Source organism: Polypterus senegalus, chromosome 3 (genome assembly GCF_016835505.1).
Source record: "Polypterus senegalus isolate Bchr_013 chromosome 3, ASM1683550v1, whole genome shotgun sequence".
Taxonomy (NCBI): domain Eukaryota; kingdom Metazoa; phylum Chordata; class Cladistia; order Polypteriformes; family Polypteridae; genus Polypterus; species Polypterus senegalus.
The window spans coordinates 113,313,029-113,337,490 of NC_053156.1; the positions used below are offsets into that span (position 1 = coordinate 113,313,029).

Sequence of the window (24,462 nt, forward strand, 5' to 3'; positions counted from 1 at the left end):
TTTTCCGATCTACCTGTATTGTTTAAATGGCACTTTTACCACCGCAATATGGCGGACGCGTGACTTATCGTGTCAACTGGGCAACACAGTGAATACGGCGTCTATCTATATATGTCTATATTTTCCGTAGCCTGCTACAGGAAGGTACTCTCTCAACCATTGGCATTGGTTTCGGCTCCTTTCTATTTTCATTATACTGCGACAGTGGTTTCCTAAGCCTTTGTTATACTGAATTCCTCTCTCACCGTTTCCGTTCTATTCTTACACCACCAGTATGCTATGGGCTTGCTAGTAATATAAATTTTGATTATTTGAGCAGCCAATTGCCTGTTAGAAGACAATTACAACAGTGGAACTGGTACTCTGCACAATTAGTCCTTTAAATCAAGAAATGATCACCAAAGAAAAAAAAATATTGGTGTGGGTATCCAGCAATGGTGTCAGTTTCAACAAAAGACACATCAAAGACACAAAGTTACAGTTACAGGCAACTCTATATTTTTCTGGCATGAGTGAGTTTATATGTGTTTCCTGCATCGTGAAAATTCTGCCAACATTAGCTTCAACCTTACATAAACTTGATAAAACAGATCCAGAAGGGTTGGGCAAAACTATCAGGGTGAATGCATGAAATCATAAAACTAAAAGCAACAAGAGTGCAAAGGGTGCTGTCGTTAGTGGGCAAATGACAGAAAGGGCTCAGTGCTCTACAGAATGCACCACTACAAAATTCAGCTTGCACAAAACATTTGTCTAACTTTTGTGCTTTTTAATTCTGTATTAGAACAATTGGCACGACCAAAGTTGAAAACATTTTGATCTTTTAATAAAAATGAACAACAAAAGCAGGGATAAATTGCTTTTAAAATGAGGTTTGTTTAATTTTTAGTGCAACTGTATAAATTGGGTTGTAAATATTTCTGTTATTTTGCCTTCAAATTAGATTTTATTTCTTTCCCACAAAAATGGCTATGCCGTTTTATCCTATAAGCTTGAAATGGAAGACAAAATTGTGAATGTGCCACATTTCAGCTTCTGCAGTGAAGCGTGGTGGCTCAGAAATAGAACTCTAAGCACAAAGTTGCAGTTCAGCTACTTTCTCTGACCTACAGTGTACATATGTAGGTAGTTACAGGATATATCTGTATTTGAGCAGCCTTTGTGTTTTCTATAGAAAAGCACACATAAAACAGAGGCTGTTGGCTGCTTCTGTTAAACATGTTGTTAAAAACTTTGCTAGATTTTGTTTTTAAACATTCAGTATCATCTCAATTTCATTGCTGAAGGAAAATGAAAAATACTAGTCAATTTAAAAGTGCATTACATAACAAAATGAACTAAAAAAATTTAACTGGCATCAAGGCATATTTTTCTTTCCTCCATTCTTCTGTTAAAGGAAAAAAGAAACAAATGCTTTTAAATGTTTTCAATTAAATTAAACAAGTACATTATTGTGTACAAAGACAATAATGCTTTTGGAAAAAGAATATTGTATTGTAGTTTGGATGCTAAATATCTGAGATGTATTACAATAAAACAACTGATGACAGCATTCCATTATTGTACTCCAGCACAGCTGATGTGACATACTGAAGTAAAATAAAAAATGAGCTTATAAATAATGGCTCCCAGTTATACACACACAGTCAAACTAATATATAGAAATTACTTGGCACAAAAACAACCAATATACAAAATAAAGCCAAATATAATTTTCAGGTTTCAGAGTTGTAGTAATGATTTGTTTATGGAAATTTCCTTTCTAGATGAATAATAATATTAGCAAACTTACAATAATGTTCAGAGATATTGCAAATTTTAGTAACAAATTCTGACTTTGTCAGTGTAGGTAACTGTATCATAAACTTTCTCTTACTTTGTAATTTCTGGCCTTCATGAAAATATGTAAACTGCTGGATTTAAACATAAGATCTTTTTTTGAGCTATAAAGTGAAGTAATATCAACCATTACTCAAATTCTTTCCATTTTCACAGGTATATTATGATATGAGTCTGCATAATAATCATCCTGTAGAGGCAATGACTCACAAGACAGGCTGAACTCACAGTTAACTAACTTCTGTCTTGAACTTATCAAAACAAGCAAAAATAAGGTGATCTACTTTAGTACTACTTTAAAAGATAAAAGCCCATAATATGTCATTACTAATTCACTGTTTTGACACATTTTTGGTTTGTACACTGAGAAAATTCATAAAATTTGCATCAATTCAGTGCTGTTAATAGTGGTGAAATAGTAAAAAATGAGAAGTCTATGTCTGAGACAGCGATGCATTTCTATCATTCCAATCGTGGACCAACGATTGTCTGTTTTGATTTAACACCATAGATGACAGTTATGTTCACTAGGAAGTTTATGGATAGGCATTATAATTAAAATTAATATCATCTGGATTAGAAGACATTTAAAATCCTCTATATATAAATGATGTTTTATTCTATATGAAAAACTATAGTTTGATATATTTGCAACAGAAAATGAAAAAAAATTGCAGATTGTCTGCTTTCTTTTCACTGCATAATGCACTATACATTTCTACAATGAAAAGCCATAGTTTATTAATAGTTTTTTTTTAAATTCTTCTCCTCATTATTGATGATGTCCTCCAGCCAACATTATCAACTATACAGCATAAGTTGTTGTAAATGTAATATGCAATCCCCTTTAATATTAGTTCTTTGTTTTGTGAATGCTGACTACACTGCTCATTATTCTTCTTACCTATACATCTATTATATCCATCTGTGTATATTTTTATTGATAAATTGTTTTTTAGGCCACAGCCCAGAACCATCGTTGCTTTGAAGATGAACAGCAGAGCCTTAAATGCATTTCCACTAGTGGTTTTAACTTCAGCACAATCCAAGAAATTTTAGGCCATCTGAGCAAGTGATGTTTATATCCTGATGACTGAGCAAATCATTTAACTACTTAAAGGAATCACTGTTCTACTTCCCATTCAATCTATTTCAAAATCAGTTTTATAAACTTGAACTTTCTGGTATAGAATAAGGGGCATAGTCTATCCAAAACGCAACAAAGGAAACTACCAGTAGACAGAATGCTAATCCATAATAGAACATAATCACACACAATGGGTGTCTGTCCAATAGTATGTCCTTGGACGAACTGGGGAAAAAGATCCCTTGGAGTGATTAGACAGACTGCATCTGTCATGATCTGGCTTTTTAAAAATATTTTTATAGTCTTTTCCTTGGTCTCTAAAAATATTTCATACGTTGTTTTGTGGATTGTACAGGTCAAGGTACAAATATTATTGCTCCACTGTGCCATTTTGTTTTTGTAATGGCCACAGCCATTTTGTGATTTTTGTTGTCTTTGTTGCCAGGCACTTTCTAGGTAAGGTCAACCAGTAGTGTGCAGCACATGACAACATGTGGTCAAACGAATAAAGGTCAGCACCAGACACTTCCTTGTTTGACGATTTTGTGAAAATCTTAGCATTCTATTTGTGTGGTTGATTTAAAAGATGTTTAGTTACAAACTATCTTCTGTCCCTGATGGCAATTTAACTCTTTTCCTTTATATCCAGTTATGCATATTAATCTGGCTTCTGACCCATTTAATCCATTCCTTTACTATAATTCCCATTACACACCCTGAGCTTCTTATCTATCTACCCAATTTTAACCTTAGCTTGCTTTTTGACCTTGCTCTTTCTTCTAATTCCAGATTTTAATGAATACTGCTGCGACTCTGTGCAGTCAGTACAGCACCATTGCCTCAAATGGATCTAAAAGCCAAGAGTTACAGGTATATGCTACCAATGATTGCTTGTCATTTTATGTTATTCATGCCATATGTCCATACCATCTTAACCAACTTAGGCATGTAACAACTGATCCAAAGCACACAGAATTTTAACTGCAACAGATACTAAAGTAATTTTCCACCAACAATGGCCATTTTTTATCTGTTACTAACCTTTCATTGTTTGTAGTGATGCCAAGCAAACATTTTTAATCTCATGGTTTCAATGAGAATGGAGATCACAAAATTCCTGCTACAATGGGCTTCAACAAGGCAACAACATCAAAATATCCATGAAAACACCTCAAATGAAAATCGTATAAATCCAAATACAAGGTATCCAGCTGTATGCTCCTAATGTCCTAAACACATATGTTTTGGCTAAAATATTGCTCATATAGCACTTCTGAAAAATGTTCTTATGCATGGCAGAGAAATACATTCAAGTTGGATTAAACTTTTGAATTGAATTTCATCCCCCTTCCCCACCTCCCCATAACAACTCATTTCATTAGCCAGGAGACCACCCCAGTAATAGTATCAATGCTGCAGAGTGTAGTTGGAGGAAGGTGTACAATTAAAGATTAAAAAGTATGAGAAATGCAAATGAAAACATTGCCAAGTGGAAAACACACCTAAGCAGAAAGTGAATTTAACAGCGCATTTTCACAAACTGCCTATCAAAACCCACAAATACTGAAAGTGCAGATTAACAACCAACCAACAAATGAGGAGAGGAGTGGTATCCAACCCACTATAACCCACTATATCCTAACTACAGGGTCAAGGGGTCTACTGGAGCCAATCCCAGCAAACACAGAGCATGGCAGGAAACAAACCCCGGGCAGGGCGCCAGCCCACCACAGGCAATTAATTTAAGATTTTTTTTTTCATGTGCCTTGTGATTGATCGTGTTTTATACAAATATAGTTTTATTGATTTTTAACATTATTTTGTATTTCAGTCAGTCTTTATGTTCTCTGTGTTCATTTTGTTGAGCCAACATTATGTGAGGCCTCTTAATGATGCAACTCTGGGACCAGTGCTATTTAAGAGCCAGCAGTGCATGAAATGGCTGTTTCAACACTGAGTTGGTATCTGACTTTTGATATTACATTTCCTATTGGACTCCTGGGCTTATAGATATGTAAATTTTGTTTATAGACACTGTTTTTTTGTAGTGGATTTGTTCACTTGAAGTTTTTTATTTCATTTTTTTCTTTGTTTCTGCCTTTGCTTTCTTTTGCAATCTGTTTTTTAGAACCTTAATAAATCTTTAAAAATTAAAGGATCATTGTTTACTATTCTCATTTTTTAATATAATATTAACAATGCAACATAAATATTAAAAAGCAGTTTTTCAGTAAAACTGAAGGAAACTGCTTTTCAAAAAAGTCTGTGAAATTACTTTGGTCTCCTATTTTTAATGTGTTAACAAGTGGAAAGAAATCAAATCAATTCTGGCTCTTCTTCACAAATTCTGTTTTTCAGAATGGGTTTCAAATATTAAGACAGTGACCCTACCTCTGATGGTGGTTGTGTGAGTATGTTTGAGCCCTGTGATGGGCTACTACCCTGTCTGGGATTTATTCTCACCTTAGACCTAATGCTTCTAGGAAAGGCTTTGGCAACATGTGAATCTGTAAAAGAAAATGCCAGTTGAATCAATATTATTTATATAATCATTTAAAAACTGATAAGTGAGGTCCTGACCAGTATGCACCAAATTTAACATGTGCTTAATCAAACTTGGAGTCATGGAGGTTGAAGTCTAACTTTAAAGTATAGACTGCAATACAAGACCAGCCCTGAACATAAGACCAGTCCAAAAGACATATACTGTACTCTATTTTCTGTTCAGCCAATTTAGAATCATAGATTAGGATAACCCCCACGTCCTTGTAATGTGGAAGAAAAAACAACAGAAATGGTAGGAAGTCTAAACAAAATCTAAGCCAAGTTTCCTGGAGGTGCAAGATAGCAGTATAGCATTACCATACAGCCTCTTGTCTATGTGTGAGGATAAATAATTAAGGAAAAACTTCTTGTTGTCACCCTAAAAAATCATATATGCTGCAGAAAAGTATATATATACATATATATATATATATATATGCTGTATGTGTATACTGTATATATATAGATATATAGATATACTGTAGATATACAGTATATAAAGTATATATATATACATACAGAAAAAACGGTGAGAGCATTACTGCTTAGCTCCTTTTTTAATTTGCTAGTCTATATATCCACTACTTTCAAGAAGACTTTTTCCCGCAATGTAATACTTGAAGTATGTCATCTCGATCAATCTCAAGTTTAAAAATAGGAAAGAATTAAAAATTAGACAGATATGATGAAACAAGAAAGAGTGAGTGAACATTTTGTGATGACTCATTTAGATTGTATTTTGCACTATTTAAAAAATGTAACACAAGGTCATTTAGAAAGGTGTGATGCATTAAATCTAGGCAAGTCAGTAAATCGATGAAAGCATTTCTACTTGAATTAAAATGGTAATGCAGGTGTGATTTTTACTGGTCTTTATTGTAATATATGACTGGTTAATCTACTATATCGAGCACTTATATCTTATAAGGTAATACAGCCATACCCAAAAATATTACATCACACAAAATATGTATGCATAGAGTGTTCAGGAAAGTGAATGGCTTTGATAAATTATTCCAGTTATACCTTTAAACTGAAGTGTATGGTGGAGAGGCAAGGAATCTCAAATCCCACATAAAATTTCAACAAAATTATTTATGTGAAACAATAAATGGAGAATCAAGATTTTATGGACAGATGAGAGAATAATCAACATGTTTATTCTAAATGTTATAAGTCAACACCAGCAGTCAGTGCTTCCAAAACTTTAAACTATGTTGAAAGTTAATTACCCATCACTGTCTCACTTAGTGAATCACGACAAACCAATAATCTGGTAGGCCTCCAAATGAGGAAATACATAAAATAACTGTCAGACTTTTACATTAGTGTGCAAAGTATCATCACATAAATAAATAAAGGAAAAGAAAAGTGAGTATAGTTGAGTGTGGCATCATGTTTTTTAAGATGCTTCTAATCAGGTGGTTTAAAAAAATGCCAGGGCTTAGTATAGGAACAGTACTGCATAAGCTAATATATGGGTTCAAATAAATTTAGTCAGCTGAAGAAGCTGAAAGTGAATGAAAATGAATTTTCTATAAAACAATTAACAAAACTTATTAAAAATTCAAGAGTTAAATGGCCTGGTCATGCTTACCTTAATACAAAAGAAATACATGCCATGAATTCAAAATTTATGTCTGTCAAAGATACCTAACTAAAAGAACAGAGTTACAATAACTTTTCTAATAATAATATGAAAATGGCATAATGCCAATGCAGTTTTTGCTGATATGTACAACAGCTATTTTCACCCATGAATATGTACATTACTCATCAAAGCTTTAATAAAAAAATTTCCAAAAGCATTAAGTGTAAGTTATAAAATCAGCCCTGGATGGGGTGCCAGCCTACTGCAGAGAACACCCACACATATAGCAATACACACTGGGCCAGATTAGAGCCTACACAAAACTAGACACTGGAGTACACATTGAAAACTCCACGTGCAAATTCCAGAGACAGTGCTCAGATCAAGAACCCAGTACCCTCGAGCTGTGCCACTCTAAATTACTAATTAGAGATTCGATTAAATTGTAATTATTGTAAGGGAGGACTATTTTTGCAGAAAATACACACTGCCTATATGGTTTACCTAAAGTTTGATTGCTTATGAAGAAACCTTGTTGGTCATTTTGAAGTCAATACCTGTTGAGTGGCAGATGGGTAATTCTGGGGAACCTAAAGGTGAGAGCACTTTCATGTGTTTGTGGAACAGCCTGAAATTGGTGCTGTGGTTGGCTTATCAGTAGATGATATCTTTACATTCATGCAGGTTGGGAGCATGCACTGACCAGGGTGCATTGCACCCACCATATGATGAACCACTTGGGTTGGAACCCGAGTACAGCCATGCAACAAATGACAACTTGGCACCACAGAGAGGAACCTTTATATGTACATTATAAGATTCCCATTTATTAGATTCTAAAACCATTCCCCCCTCACAGTAAGACACAGTAAGCCTAAATCACCATGACACAATTCCTGTGACAGACAACTTCAATAACTATTTATGTTCTTTTGTACTGTGGCAGCGGCCCATGGAGTCGTACTCGTTGCTATGCAGAATGTTGATGGTATGCTGTAAAACCTGTTCCTTTACACCGCTTCATTAAGATCTGGACAGTATGTTTACTTGATACTTAAAAGTTTGTATACCACACAATACCTCTAAGCAAATGCTATAGATTTTCTTGAATGACAGTAACTTCTTATACCAGCTACAAAAACACTCTGAATAAATGGGCTAATTTTACAGTTGCTATCAATTATTAGAGAGCCCTTTAAACATCCACTATTTGTTAAAAATATTAACTTTTATCTATAATAATAAGGAAACCATAAAATGCTCATGTTAGATGTCTGAGATAAAAGAAAATCAAGTACAGAAAAAACAGACAAATGTTAACCATTTACATTTGTAAAAAGGGGTCACACATCCCAGTCTTTTTTTAATAATGTCATGCTACAAAAAAATATATTTTTTTAATTTAAGTGTAAAATATTACATATGTTACACATACAGTCCAGAGATACACCCAGAGCACAAGAACTGGTGTGAATTATCAGTCAACAGCAACCTTAGCTTAGTGGATACCATACTGGACTATAAGCAAGCCAGGCCGTCAGTTCAACTGTAACCACTGAATCGTTCTGTAGCTCCAAAGAAGACAAATGATATGACATTGTTTCAATTGCTGAAATATGAAAACAACGTAGTTGTGATTTGTACATTACCTTGTGTTTTTTTCATCGTGGTACTCATATATTAGTCCATTTACAGTTTTCTTCTAGAAATTCAATATTTGGGCTGCTCCTGCTAAATATTACTCTCCACCTTTGAGTTTCATATTAACTTATGATACTAGCAAGATTCTTTTTGCTACAATTCACATTGGTTTATTAAAACAAGCATTAACTGCATGTGGCATTTTAGCAAATTCAGTTCATCAAAAACAAGTAGTATTAAGGCACATGCACATTTTAAGATTACCTGCTATAGTAAGGCTCCATTTGTAGAACTCAAATGTGTCATTAATGAAATGACTGACAACATCCATGGCTTCAACCACACAAACTATTAGAGTAAGGCCTATAAATATTAAAGAAAATAATATTGTTAGTCTGCTTTTATTATATCTTTAATATTAACAATAAGTCACATATGTACTGTATATTCTGCAGTTTTTTTCAGCATCTCCTTTTCAACAAAATTAAGAGTAACTGTGCTATACTGCAAAAGCACCCATGACCTGAGCATGACAGTTTGTGTTTCTCCAGGTCTCCATAGCTCTAGGGATAGTGGTAGTTAAAGTAAGATCTTCATACATAATACAAGCCTGCAAAGGGCTTACTTAGCACTCTGTTCAGCGTTCAAAAAGCAGTTTTAAAATACAGATGGATAAATATGAACTTCTGTTGGACCCATGGTTGAAAACATTTTTTACAATTTACATTTGGATACAATAATGTGCATAAACTTTTCTAATATACATATTCATTGATTTACACATAATTAACACGTAAAATGATTATTTATTATTTTACAATAAGACCCCATGCTGTGCTTCTTGCTGTCAGGTTAGACCATACTTCCAATGCAATACCGCCTAAGTGGTTAAGTGGTTATAGAAAATGAATACTCTAAAAAAATTAAGGTGCTAAAAATAACACACTGCTAAGCACTCAAGCATTCGTTTTACTTATTAATCTAAGTCTATTCATTCTTTTTGATTCAAAATAATTCAAGGTATCTGCATTGTATTTTACAAGCAGGCAAATAAGGTCTAAAGCTATAATAAATAATTTTCTCTAAAGATCTGTTTTTTCTGTTTAATCTAATTCCCTTATGATGTCTCTATGCAGAGACACACACACACATAAATCCCTGAGAGGGAGACAAGTTTGCAGTTTTTGATGCATGCTATATACAAAGTATTATACTGCCCAGCCTGAAGAATTAACCTCTGACAAAGGTAGGGAGTTCTCATACAATCCACCAGCTCTCTATTATCCAAACCAGAAGTTATTATTCTTATTATGTGTCTGAGGGGTTGTTGTATGTTTATTATTATTATTATATTATTTCCTTCAGCTTCTGTTGTTTTAATTTTCCCATGGGAACACATAAAGTATATTTTTCAATGGCTAATGTGTGAAGATACTTTAAACCAGAAATTAGAGAAGTGCTATGAAAGCATAAAGATTTATTCTGGGAAGACAATATAAAAGAACTTGAGAAAGAAATGTTTGTAATGTTAACCATTGATATGTAAATAGTGTATAGTAAAAGCAGATATTGCTGCAAGCTATTTTTTTTTCACATTGATAAAATAAGTTAAATGTAATATTAATTGGACCTGAATACCAAATACAATATACATTTGAGTGCCTATCAGTGTGGTCCATTGACCTGCATTAGGTCAGATAGATGTGATGAGATAATCAGTTTATCACTTGTTAAGAACAATTCAGCAGCGACCCTTTCAAGAGTACAATAAGCTTGTTTATTAGTTCTATGTACGAGTTGTTTGTGATTCCCAGGAGACGAAGCATGTTTATAACGATTTATTTTGACGCGTCTTCACAACAAACGCACACAGAAACGAAATCTGCAACGCTATAATTAACCTCGCTAATCTCAGCTGTTGGTATCACATACAAAACGGTAAAACAGCACATACAACTACCAAGGATAGCTCTTATCTGATACAAATTGCGGGCTCTGTCCAGCACAAAGCTGCTTCAGTATGTCAGCAGGATTTCTTTTTTTTCCTCCCACGAGACATAAGCTTAATTCCAAATTGAGAATGGAGCCTCTGATTAATGTACAATTGTGTGGCCTGTAATTATATATATATATACAGTATGCGTGCAGAATATAGAATCTATATGGATAAATATACTGTATACTGATATACTGCACATATATATGTGTGTGTCTGTGCAATTGTGGTATTCTGATAACAAACGCGTATTAATTCGTAGCCATTCACCATAAAGAACATTTTCATTTTTACAGTATCCTGCAAACTATACGTGCATTGAAAACGCTGAAAGAAAAATTTCCGTGGCTTTAAATGCTCCAGTCATGTTTCCTGTATGCGACTCTAAAACGTAATTGCTATCACAATACATAATTAACTATAATAAGGTAATAATGTATTGGATAAAGTCTATTTAGCACGAATTTCGCATATATCCAGCACGCCATACAAACGATTTCATAATGTATTATGGAAACGCCAATTTGCAAAGCTCACCATCGCTAATTCTATCTATCCTCTTACGGACAAACTGCTGCAGAACATTAGAGAGGGTCACGTCAAATGCAAGGACATAAATCACACAAATGCACTGCCTTTTTCCAACAAAATAAAATAAAAACCCAAGAACATTTTTTTACAAAGCAAAATGCGACAGTCGAACACCTTACCTGGCAGGAATCAGAAGATCTCCTTATGACATTCAACGCAAGGTCAGTGTAAAAAAAATCACAATATTCAAAATACAATCTTCTCCCGTGTTAAAAATAAAAATAGAATTCAGAAAACTAATAAAAATAAGACAAGATTGGCGAACCGTTTATTTCGGACCATGTGACCGTCGTTCTGCAGAGTAAGAGATAAAAAGAGGAGGGGGAAAAAGCCAAGCCGACACTGTCTCTTTCAGATCCGACAGTGGAGGATTTACTGCTCCCGAGGCAAGAGAGCTTGACGGAGTAGGCGAATGGCAAGCGAAAAGAAAGCGCATGCGCGTAACCGGAGCGTCCCTCGGGACAGCGGAGGCGCTTACAAGATCCCCCAACATCAACGGTTGTCACTGCTGAGCAAAGGAGAGTCTCTCTCTCTCTCTCTCTCTCTCTGCCCTTCTCATAAGAAGTGCGCGAACACTGGCGCGTAAATGTGTGCATTCCGTGTCTCCTGAATTTAAAAAGCAAAAGAAAGACATTCCGGTGGGATCTTTTAAATTACTAAAATGTTCATTTTCTCTCTCTGTTTGCCTATCTTGCAGTCATTCCCTGTAAAAAAGTGGATTTTCTTCGACAGTTTCTTAATTTTCATATATGTAACCATTCCACCTTGCCAATGTTTTTTTCCGCTTCCTTTTGCCTTTATTGCAATTAATTGAGTTTGAAAAATTCTAGAATGTTTCTATTTCATAGTAGTTTTCATTCACATACTTTTTTACAGCAACATTGGCAGTGTCACTCACATGGTTATAGAACGCAGTTCTGTGACTACACTTTTAAAAATGAAGGTGCCAGTGCGGTACTTTAGAGTGATGAAGGATCCAAAAAGATCCTATCATTTAGATCCGATTTATGGAGTGAAAGACTCCATAAATAATCATAACACTTAAAAAGTAGTTCTTTAATGGCATTATATGGTTTCTCGTAGCTCCATTGGCTGACCAAGCAATATTTAATTCTGGGATGGTTTCTTTGCACATGAAACTGTTTTTTTATTTTGTGTGTGTTTTGAAAAAATGGCTAGTACGTGGAAAAAAGCCCAAAAGCTTAAATATATGGTGGGCTAGAGGACACTGACAGATTCAGAAAACCTGGACTATGTTATTGATGTATGCAGCAACAGTAATTGAAAATCGTGAGTTATTGGTATTTCACACATTTGTTATCATCTGGTTATTCACTGCATGGATCCTGTTACACATCCAAATAAATGAAGACTCTTTCTGGAACCTTCATGTGGATACGTCTTTTGGGAACCAAAAATGGTTCCCCTATGGCATTACTCTGAAGAACCACTCTGGCACCTTTTTTTTTAAATAGTGTACTCTTGAATGAAAGCAAGACAAAGGAGCTGATTATGGAAGAAAACAGCAGAGGCACTACCACACTCTTAGTTTTAAATGCACTCAGGTGGCGACAGTGGATGATTACAAATACCAAGACGACCACATCACAGTGGATTTAACCTGATCCAAATGCACAAACACATTGGTAAAGAAGACATGACAACATCTTTACCATCTCAAACACATCAGGGATTTTTAAGTTGCTCTTCCAATTACTGAAGAACTTCACCATCGAGTATCCTGACAAGAAGTATTACTGCCTGGTTTGGCATGGCAACACAAAACAGGACCACAAGGTTCTGCAAAAAGTAGTGCTGTCAAATTGTGTTCACTCTCCAAATTTCCAGGACATTAAAACCAAATGATATCAGACCATGGCAAAAAAAAAAAATATATCAGAGATACCAGCCATCCCACAAATGGCTTCTTTTCTGTGTCAGGTAAATGTCTAAAGTCCAGTAAAATGAGAATGTGCAGAGTTTCCATTTGTATTGAATAAGATGTACATGTTGCCTTATTATTACCTCTCTTACATTAAGTTATTGATTCAATTACTATTATTGTTTATCATATATTTAAAATCTGCGTTGGGCTGGTGCCCTGCCCAGGATTTGTTCCTGCCTTGCACCCTGTGCTCGATGGGATTGACTCCAGCAGACCCCTGTGACCCTGTGTTAGGATATAGCAGGGTGAACAATGACTGACTGACTCACTGACATATTTAAAATTCTATTAATGATTTTTGATATTTATATACTCAAGTATTATTGTTAATTTCCTTGCATGTTCTTCTTTAAAGCGCAGTCATTTCATAAGTACATATTGTACTGCATATTTAATTTGAATGTGACAAATAAAATTTTGATTTGATTTTAAAAAAGAATTTTGATGCATACAATAGCTTAGGCTCAGTTTAGATTTTCTTGATCTGTTGTACTCTTCTACTCTTCTCTTCTGTACTCTTCTCTTTGTCCACATATTAGGAATCTTTTTGAAGCTGAAAGAACCAATTTCATAAGCAAATATCTCTTCTCAGAATAAGATGATTCTTTACCAAGCAATGGTTTTACAAGGAACCACACAACACAGTACAGTGTTGTTTTAGAACCATTATTTTTAAGAGTGTAGTTTTAAAATATGCAGTGGTAACATGGAAAATATTTAAGAGTATAAAAATATTTTTAAACATTATGGCATCAATATCAGACCCCCTGTCAACCAAACTGCATTTAAGGATGTGTGATGAAGGCATCATCCAGAGACCTATGACAATCTGTGTATTCTGTATGTGTAGTGTGAGTGGTGTAAAACAGAAGTGTTAGGATGTTGTCATGTTGGTACAAACACAAATAAGGAGTATTGCTTTTAAAACTATAGTTGTTCCCAAAACCTGTGAATGGCGTGCCCTTCTCTGAGCTCTTTTGCCTGGTCAGTTTATTCTGAGTTAGTTAAATACAGATTTAACATTACTAAGCACCTCACAGGGTTTCTTAAGTAGACTTTATAATAAAAACGTACCTTTGTTACTTTACCTGTGAACTAGAAAACTAAAATATTACTTTTCCTGCATACCATCTAGCCAATAAATGATATATATATATATATATATATATATATATATATATATATATATATATATATATATATATATATATTGCACATGGGAGGCAGTCTAAGGGCTTAACTAGAAGTAAGATGCAGAGCCAGGGGTTGATGAACGGTACTAATGCCTTTTCTCCCTCGTACACAGACCACCAGAAAAAAAAACCCTGCTAAGACTCTGTCCACATCCACTGCTACATCACGCCTTCCTACAGACACCACTTCTGCCCGAGATCCCACCCCTTTCTGTCCTTCACCCATAAAACCCTAAGGCTTCACTCTATTAGTCAGTCTATGTTTGACTCAGTTCTTTGTGACTACTTTCTTAAAGTCGATTTTTGGTTGTTGCTACATTATACAGGGTTGACTCCCCAAATCTTTATTTTTGTCCCTTTGCTTTCTTCACTATATATTTATATCCATACTAGGGGGTTCGCCCCCTGCTCGCTTTGCTCACCAAACCCCCCCGGCCTGCAACACATTGAAGCCACTTTGCATCTGCCGCTTATGTTGTGAAGAGGGGGGCTGAACACACCTGAAGCAGACGCAGTCGCTCCTCTGAAACCCCCTCTTAAACGGTGATACAATGGGAAACAAATCTGGGCCAGTTCTAGACAGGCATATTTAAGGGGGCAGACAGAAATGTGAAGGGGGCACATGGTGGTGATGGAGGCTGGAAAGGGGTGGGGTGCTCTGGATAACTGTTTTTGTCATGTCATTGGATTGCACTTCATCAGGCCTCTACCCTAAGACCTGTCCAACTTGGGTGTCCCACCTGAAGGCTAAGCTTCTGCTGGTGTAGCTCAGGGTCACTGAGGCACGCAAACCCCCTGACCACAATAAGGTGGTAATCCCTCAGGAGGAAAACATAAAAATAAAACAACAAAAAATAAAATATTCCTCATCAGATTATAACAACTAAAAACATGACATTTACCTTAATTGGATGGCCTATATCAAATATATTAGAACCCAACAATAACATTTCTCACTATTGCCAATACTAACAAAACTAAAAAGGGTAGGCCAAGTTATAAAAAAAAATCAATTCACCAAGTCTTGAAAAATAAAACTGAAAAATAGAATATAAAATAAAATAAAGAATAAAATAAAATATCCATCCAGATCTTTACAACCAACAACATAAAATTAATCTTATTGGATGGCCTAATTCTCAAATAAATTTGCAAAATAAAGTAATAATAAAATAAGACCTCTCAATATAGCCAATATTTACAAAACTAAAAAGGGTTGGCATAGTAATTAAAAAAACAATTCACCATGTCTTTCCCTACAATTCTCAAACTAATTTGTAGAACACAACAGATTTAGAACATTTTAACTTTTTTCTTCTTTTTTTGTCTTTTTGTCTTGTTTTAAGCTTGTTTGTTTTGTAAGCAACTAAACAGCTCCGCTCTCCTTTCTCCTCAATCCACTCTACAACAACAGTCCCTGTTTCCCTTTGCAAACATTCTTACAAATTCATCCATATCCAAGTTATTTGTTATTGACTTCTCATGGGCCAAGATCACCAAATTCCTCTTTCTTTTATGTAACATGGTGCGATAGGGGTTAGGACCCATGACAAAGTGGAGAAGGAACTCTCACACGATGCTGAAGACACACCAATTACCAGGGCTGTTACATACAATTTATGCAACTCAGGAAAGGCTTCCTTGTACTCCTGCAGGAGTTTACACACAGTGGACAGTTCTGTTTCCTTTGAACATTTTTTGAGCAGCATCTGTTTTGCCACAAGAATTTCATTTTTCAGACTTACAACATCTGCTACAGTGCCAGCCATCACAGCCAGAGGGTGCAACAGGGTGGGATCTAGAAATGCACTAGATTTGGGTGCAAGACTAGATATGGCTCTCATCAGGTCAATATTCTTGTGTGAAAATCTAGTTTCCATTTCTGAAATGGCCCTGTAAGGATGTTGAGCAGGGATCTTTTCAGAGACTGATGGGAGAAATGGTAGGGTCACCAGAGTCTGTATGGCCCAAAGTTGAGAGCACAACACTTTGACCCAGGTGTTTGTTCATTGTTCTCCTTCTCTTTGTTGGATGTGACTCATCCTCAGCAGGAGATGACACTACCGACAGTCATCCTCACGGATATTTTTTAAAGAGTCCAGCGCTGCACTAACAACCTCAGAAGCACTGCACAGATCAACTGACTGAGACTGTAGAATAGCATTTGCTGGTTTCAAGACACCAAGCACCTGCACTGGGAACTTTCCAATCTCAAAGAAGTGATGTTTCTTAATTTGGCATAGTAGGCCTGATTCCTCGGTGCACAGGTCAACTGCAGCATCATCATCCTCTGTCATCTCAGATAGGATACTAAGGATTTGTTCTTGATTGTCCACAGTGCACCTTGTCACCTAACCTCATAGTGACTTGTCCATCTGATCTCAAGCAGCCTTTTTAGACAAGGGGCATCGTGTTTATTGAGCACATAGTAGTGGTGAAAAAAGTTGTAGAGTGAACTAGATAGGCTAAAAAATCTTTTTGCACATGGCTCACTGTGCATGGCATGCAGAACCACTAAGTGCAGTTGGTGGTTGTAGCAGTGGATGTATGGGACATATCTGTCAAGCCTCTTTTGGAGCAGAGCTTGTACACCTCCTCTAACCCCACTAATCAGAGAAGCCCCATCATAACACTGGCTAAGTATACTGTCAGCACTGTAGCCAGCATCAGAAAGCTGTAACAGGATCTCAGAGGTGATGTACTCTGCATCAAGTTGTTACAAGTCAAGCAACCCAATAAGATGCTCCTCTGGCATGGAATTTCTGACAAACCGTATTATCACAGACAAATTTTCCACATTGCACCTATCCCTGGTCCCATCACTTTTGAGGCAAAACCCTGCAGAATCAGCACTTTCATATTTTTTCCTGACCTCTCCAAGCACCATGTCAGCCAGTGTTTGGATAATTTCATTTTGGATATCCTTAGATGTGCATTTTGAATTTTTTGGGATACCCTTAGCAACTTGCTAGCTTCTCATCCTTCTTAAGGTATATTCCATCAGTTTTAGAAAAATACCTGAAGCAATGTCATCATCATTACCCGCTGCATCATGTCTCAAGGTTTTTGCAGTCCCACTCTTGACATAGTAATGGTTTTTTCAAGTTGTGTTTTACCAACCAACATTGAATACACAGTCCCCTCGTGGCCTCTCTGCTTTTATGCTCAGTCCAGATGGTTGAAGCTTGCACATGGTTGTGGCTGGACACATGCCTCTGTAGCCCCTTGTCTCGATCAAGTGCTGCTTTCCAGCTGTTAAAACCAGTTAAGGTAAAAACTACATCCCTATCATTAACTGTGCTGCCATATTTCCGACATGGGAAACAGAAGCATGCGTCCCGCACAACAGAGTACTCCAGCCATGGTTGTGTGCGGTACCAGGCAGGACTGAACGATCTTAAGGTTGTACCACCAAATACACGTTTGGGGTAACTAGCCAGTATTGGCTGGGATGGTGTATTGCCATTTAAGTCACTGGGTAGCTGAGCGGGTTGCTTTGGGGCAGCAATTGTTGGCAGAGGTACAGGAGAAGCAGTGCCTGTTGATGCCACAGGAGTAGACATGCTAGTTGCTGTCTCTGATCATTGCTACTACTATTGGTACAGCCAGGAGCAGCGTCACACTTTTTAAAAGCTTGGGAAATAGGATGCATTTCACAGCATTAACTTTCTCTTTGTGAGCTGCTGGAAGCTGGGGAGGAAAGTGAATAAATAAGCTTTACTAAAATTGCTGTGATTACATCAGTATATGAAACAAGAAAACTGTTGAGTGCAGAGTTGAAAGCTGGGGCGGGCTTTGTGTCGGTTCTGACAGACAGACACGGGTCCTCCAGTTGGCTCTGTGCAGCAGACAGGCTCATCATCTCATTTGTGCCTTTTCCAGTGGATTTTTCAGCTACTGTAGTAAACCTTGTCCATATTCAGTTTGTGGGTAATCTATTATTTTCTTTCTCAACCTCTAAAAGTTTGATTTAAGGGGGCAGGACGTTTGTTTAAGGGGGCATTGCCCCCTCTTGCCCCAGCGTAGAGCCGGCCCCGAAACAAATACAGTTTTTTTTTTACCTCCTCTTTGCTCGATCAGCTACTGCTTTGCCACGTGATCTGCATCTCGCGCAGTGCTTCAAACATTTAAAAGCCTGTACAGCAGCTGTCTTACTCCTTTTCTTTTATTATAATTATAATTTAAAAACAGAATAAGAATCTGAAAATCTAACAACATCACATTAAAGTTTGATAAATTCTGAAAAGAATGATACCAAACATATATATGTAGGTTTTAAAATAAACTTGATTTAAAGCATGACAAAAAAGTGACATAAATATATATATATATATATATATATATATATATATGTATTTAATCACTCTACTCTTGCAACTATTACATAAAAAAATCCTCGGGTGGATCTGACCAGAACAATTACAGTATGTAGTGAAATATCTCAACAGTGTAAGATGCCTTGTTTTAACTAATGCTGAGCAACAATGACACAATTAAAATGGGGTTTTACTTTAACTGCAGAGTTGCATGGGGACTAAAAATATTTTTCAAAGCAGCAGTTGAAATTGTTCTAAACTTAGATAAAGAATAATGCATTGTTTACTTTTTTTCAAAATGAATTAATATTTACAAATTTTAGGACACATGTTGCTGTTTTATAACTTTATGTACATGAAACAGGAAGCAGACCTGGACAAGGTGCCACTCCATCACAGTACATGAAGAACTCATATTCAAATCTCTATGTATAATCTTCATTTGGATCTTGATCTTTGTTTGTCTGCGAAAGAATTAGAAGAAGAAGCACTAGATGGCAGTAGAGAGACAGCTAAAACATAGGCATTGCATTAAGAATCTCCTCCAGGCTTATACTACTGAAGACTGTAGTACTCCAGTCACACCTCAAAACACAGACATTCAAACTAAACAAATTGTTGTGCTTTAAATTAACTAAAGAGATCTTCATTTAGATCTTGATCTTTGTTGGTCTGCGAATTCCACACATGCGTAGTCCATCTTCCAGTTTAGTACGTTTTTGTTACTCACGGATGTCAACAATGTGCCGGAATAACAAAAGGGGTGGTGGACAGTGTTACGCTGGTTAGCTCCTGAGGCCATGGTTAGAGAATGAGATTGCCGAAGATAAAAGGTATGTGCAAATGTAACATATGAATGAAGGAAAGACAGTGGGTAAAATGAATGACAACGTAACAGCACATTCCGGAAATTATTATTGTTACGTTGTAGCCGGCAAGTGCTGCGCGTCTCACAGTTGTACCGTGGCTTGCTCACATGTCAGTGAAGTGATCCCTATTTATGCTTTAAAGAGCCTGGATACCTATATGCCCCCCTTTTATAACCATTGCTCCGTGTATATTGCCTTACTCTTTGGATTGCCACAAAGCAACCTGCGAGGTTGGAGAAAGGTTGAGAAGACATAGTGAGAGGAAACAATAGCTTTGTGAAAACGAGACAGACTGTGAACGGACAGAAGCAGAAATGCTCCTACGCCACCACATAATTACGACTCGGACAGTGATTCCGAGTAGGCCGTTCCTATCGAATCAATGTCCAAGGGTTTTCTTTTGTAATTTTGTTTCCCTTATAAAAAATCATAATGCTGTGCGACGAAGGGCCCAGTTCACGACTGGCAGACGCGTTTAAACAGGTAGCCCTTTAACATGCGCACATGGCTAGTATTGAAATAATTTCACTTAAAACAAATACACTTTGTAGTAAAATAACACATCATGTCTCTTTATGTGTGAAAAAGAACTGACACTCTAAAACAGATGACACACATTTCCATCCAGTAAAACACAGTTACTTCAACTTAATATAGTCATATTGACTCGATGTTTGTAATTTTTATTTATTGACGGAGACCAGATCATTTTAATTTGTTTATTCTTTGAAATTCATCTGAAAAAATTAACTGTTGTTGATCCAATTAATCTGAATTTCTTAAACTGAACATTAGATTACATGTTTAGTAAAATCCTAAGAAATCTGTATAAATTTATTTTAGAGAAACTGTTAATTATTATGATACCCATATGCATTTATATAAACTTAATTATATGATAGAATAGATACAAGAAAAGGGCTTCTGTAATCACACAACAAACAAAAGTGGTCTCTTGTAATGTACATTGAATGACAGGTTTGCAATATTATCAAAGTATATCAAAGACCCTTCTATAACCATACAAATCAAACATTTGATCTTCAAAAATATGTTCATATATAAAGTATAACTTTCCTTCACAATATATAAGAGAGTTATGATTTCAAAAACTACATTTTGTCAAAAAAGGTGTCTCTTAATCCAAAATGCTTGCCAAGAACAATATTTTAGAACTGTAGAAAATAGCTAAGCAGGTAAACTGTTAACCTCAAGGTCAAGAGATCATTCAGTTCATCAGTTAGTCCAAAATATTTGCCAAGAGCAATATTTTAGAACTATAGAAAAAGTTTAATAAATATCAATTAAACATTATATCTGATATATTATTAGAAAACAATGGTCTGGGGCTTAACCCACCTGACAGCACTGTTGGGTGACATCATAATTTGCAGGTTCATGTGACCGGTGGTCTTTTGTCAAAGAAATGTTTTTGCTCTCTTTATTCATAAACTATGTTATATCCAACAAAATCACATCTTTTGTACTAAAATGTAATACCTTAAGCACATTTATTTTCAGTTAAATCTACTTAACAATGGTTCAATAAAGAAAGTATATCTCAAGAATAATTCTTAAAGCTACAAAAGATGTTTAAGCAAAAGTCAGCCTTAACTCATTATCTGAGCCATGCTGATATTTATGTTATAGTTCAGCCAGAGTTCCTTCCCTGGCTGGGGTTTAAATTCTTGGTTTATGTATTTTTTGTTCACTTTTGGGTCATTGTTTTATGTTAATGTTACTGTCATGCATTATGTGCTTTATGTACGTTGCCTTGGTTATGTTTAATGAGTTTTGTGGGTGGTCCCCCATGTGGCAGGGGCACCTGCTAATCACTGCCAGGAACTGCTTTCCATCCCATAGTGGTTCATTCAAATGTACCTAGGAGTGGTGAGTTCTGGTGTTTTGCAGTGCTTTGCTTTTACTTTTTCACTGGACTTTAGCATTTTGCTCCCTTGTTTTTCCAACTATTAGGACATTGATTGAGTTTTGGATTATCTTTTGTGCTCAGTGGAGCTTTTTTTGTAACAGAGCATTTTTGTTATTAATACATATTTTTATTTATAAGGATTCTTTGTTGTCCTTGTTACTAGCTGAGGATTTTGATTAGTTTTGTTTCTTTATGTGGGCATTTTGTAGCAATTTTGGGATATTTTGTTACTCTGTGTAGCTATCTTGGAAGCCTCATGCCACTTAAGCCATTAGCTTGGTTTTGTCTATTTTGGAATTACTCTTTTTCTGTCTTTCCTGGATATTTTAATTTTCTTTGTTTTGGGCTTTAGTAATATATTACATTTGATAATGTTTGAGTTCTCTTGGTTATTCTTAAATAATAATTCAAATTAATTATTTACGACTTTTGTTCTCTGTGTCAGGGGTGTTGGATAGTTCATCTTTCCCTTTTTGAGATCTATCTGTCTTAGTGTTGCGAATTGGCCTCTGTTGTCTTTCTAGATCGAATTCTGAGATTTGACACTTATTTTGGAGGGATTGGGGTTGAAGAATATGATTCTGATTTTTATTTGTAAACTAGCAGAATACCCGTGCTTAAAATTTTTATTAAGAAGAAAATTAAACCTTTTTAAACTGAGGGAAAATATACCAATAATTATTTGTTAAGGATCTCTTTGTATACCACATTGTGAGTCTGGCCCTCCGGTTGTAATATGACCAAGCTGTGCGCTGAGCTTACTCTTGAGCATGCAACGTACAGTTGGCCATGTGAACAGTAATCTTGTTTCAAATCTCACAGCTTGGATTGCTGCTGTCATAATCGGTTTGAGTTTCATGGTTTGTTTCAATTACGACAGTATTTGTAGGACTTGTGTTGAAGAGACATTCGCATCTGTCAAGCGTTGTAAGTATACAACCGGTTTCATCGATAACTTCACATCAAGCTTTTGAGAGTTTAAACATTCATAAACATCAAAGTGTCCACTACTGAAATCGTCACCTGTCAATCTAAGATGTTAAAGAGACATTGGTGGTTGTCGAAAGGTGTAAAATATTTGGCCATTTCGGTACACTTGAAAGCAACAACCGAACAATTCAGCGACAGCCATCAACTCACATGCAGATGCATAGGTGAAGGGCTTAAGCATTTCACTCTTATAGTGCTCCTGTGTAGTATAATTATCTCCTGTACCGTCATCTGCCCACACCTTGAACCTGTCCCAGTCATTCAATACATAAGACAGAATGTTCCTCCGGATATCAAGAGTGAGCCTGATATGGCCGTGCAATATGTAACAAAGAGAATAGAAAAGGCAGGTGCCATCTCGGAAAGGTGCATGGAAACCACTCGGTAAGTGACAGTTCTTTGATCGATGGTGATCACCTCGATAGACATGTTAATGGGGGTAAGGTTGGAGTGATAAAGGAAATGGGTACCTGAACAATTTAAAGTAAGTCTAAAATGCCTAAACAATAACTATAATCGTAATAAATGAACAATAAAACAGCGGAGAAGCCGTGGATTAAATAAAAAGGCTGTAGTTATCAGCAGGGAGACATGAATCCCGTGGCAAAGCAAGGAAGGGAATGTAGAGACTGGAGCGACGGGCGGCCTTATATAGGCAGGCAGCCAACAACGTGGGAGGTGTTGGGATGGGGGACCGAGCTTCAGGCTATGGACGTATATATATGTATGTAAGTAGAATTCAGTTAGTGTTGGGAACCCATGTACCAAATTTCTTGAAGATGGGCCCATAAGTAACAAAGACCGTTGAAAAGTTCAATATGGCGGTCGGCATCATACCACCAAAATAAGTACCAAATTTCAGCCTTCTACCTACACGGGAAGCTGGAGAATTAGTGACATTGGAAACTTCAATATGGTGACCGACAGTGGCATCATACCACTGAAATAAGTACGTACATCGGTTTTGATAAGCGCAGGGAAGCCGCCTACCAAATTTCGTGAAGATGGGGCCATGAATAAGAAAGTTCAACATGGCAGACGTTGTTGACCGTTATGACCGTTACGCGTAGAATTTCAAAATGAAACCTGCTTAACTTTTGTAAGTAAGCTGTAAGGAATGAGCCTTCCAAATTTCAGCCTTCTACCTACACGGGAAGTTGGAGAATTAGTGACTTTGGAAAATTAAATATGGCGGCCGACAGTGGCGTCATACCACCGAAATAAGTAATGCACGTACATCGGTTTTGATAAGCGCAGGGAAGCCATCTACCAAATTTCGTGAAGATGGGGCCATAAATAAGAAAGTTCAACATGGCAAATGTTGTCAACTGTTATGACCGTTATGCGTAGAATTACGAAATAAAACGTGCTTAACTTTTGTAAGTAAGCTGTAAGGAATAAGCCTGCCAAATTTCAGCCTTCTACCTACACAGGAAGTTGGAGAATTAATGATGAGTGAGTGAGTGAGTGAGTGAGTGAGTGAGTGAGTGAGGGCTTTGCCTTTTATTAGTATAGATTCTCTATTTACTTAAAATTTAGTTAATAATTTTGATGCATGTCAGCCGCCATTTTGTTTTTTTGTGATCCATTTTGGGACTCTTGTTATTGCAGCTGCCCAAGTTGTTAGAGGCATGTCTTCAGAGGCTGTGACCCTTTAGTTACGACAGGTTAAAAAGTTGGCAAAGAGCTCACATCCTTATCTTAGCTGCAGATAAAAAAACCTACTTCAAAACTCTTGCTATGACCTTTAATTGATATAATATGCTCTTCTGGTTTTGAGTTTTGCTCTTGTTATATTTGATTATGTTTTTTGCTTCTCATTTTGGCTTCGACACACATTTTTGATCTCTTAGTTTTGATCCTTTTTTATCTATCACTTGGCTACCTCATAAATATTTGTCAGTTTAATTACATTTTGGTTTAATTAGAT

At 36.2% G+C, this 24,462-nt stretch overlaps 1 protein-coding gene across 1 annotated transcript in view; it reads right to left on the minus strand.

Annotated features, from left to right (window-relative positions):
• The window catches only part of elovl4a (ELOVL fatty acid elongase 4a), a 66,412-nt gene extending 54,690 nt beyond the window's left edge, over positions 1 to 11,722 (minus strand). Inside the window, exons 1-2 of the mRNA XM_039747828.1 lie at positions 11,409 to 11,722; positions 8,967 to 9,065 (exon numbers count right to left, since the gene is read on the minus strand). Of these exons, the coding sequence (XP_039603762.1) occupies positions 8,967 to 9,033 (67 nt within the window). The 5' untranslated portion in view covers positions 9,034 to 9,065; positions 11,409 to 11,722. The remainder of the gene's footprint in view (positions 1 to 8,966; positions 9,066 to 11,408) is intronic.
• Between the last annotated feature and the right edge of the window lie 12,740 nt (positions 11,723 to 24,462).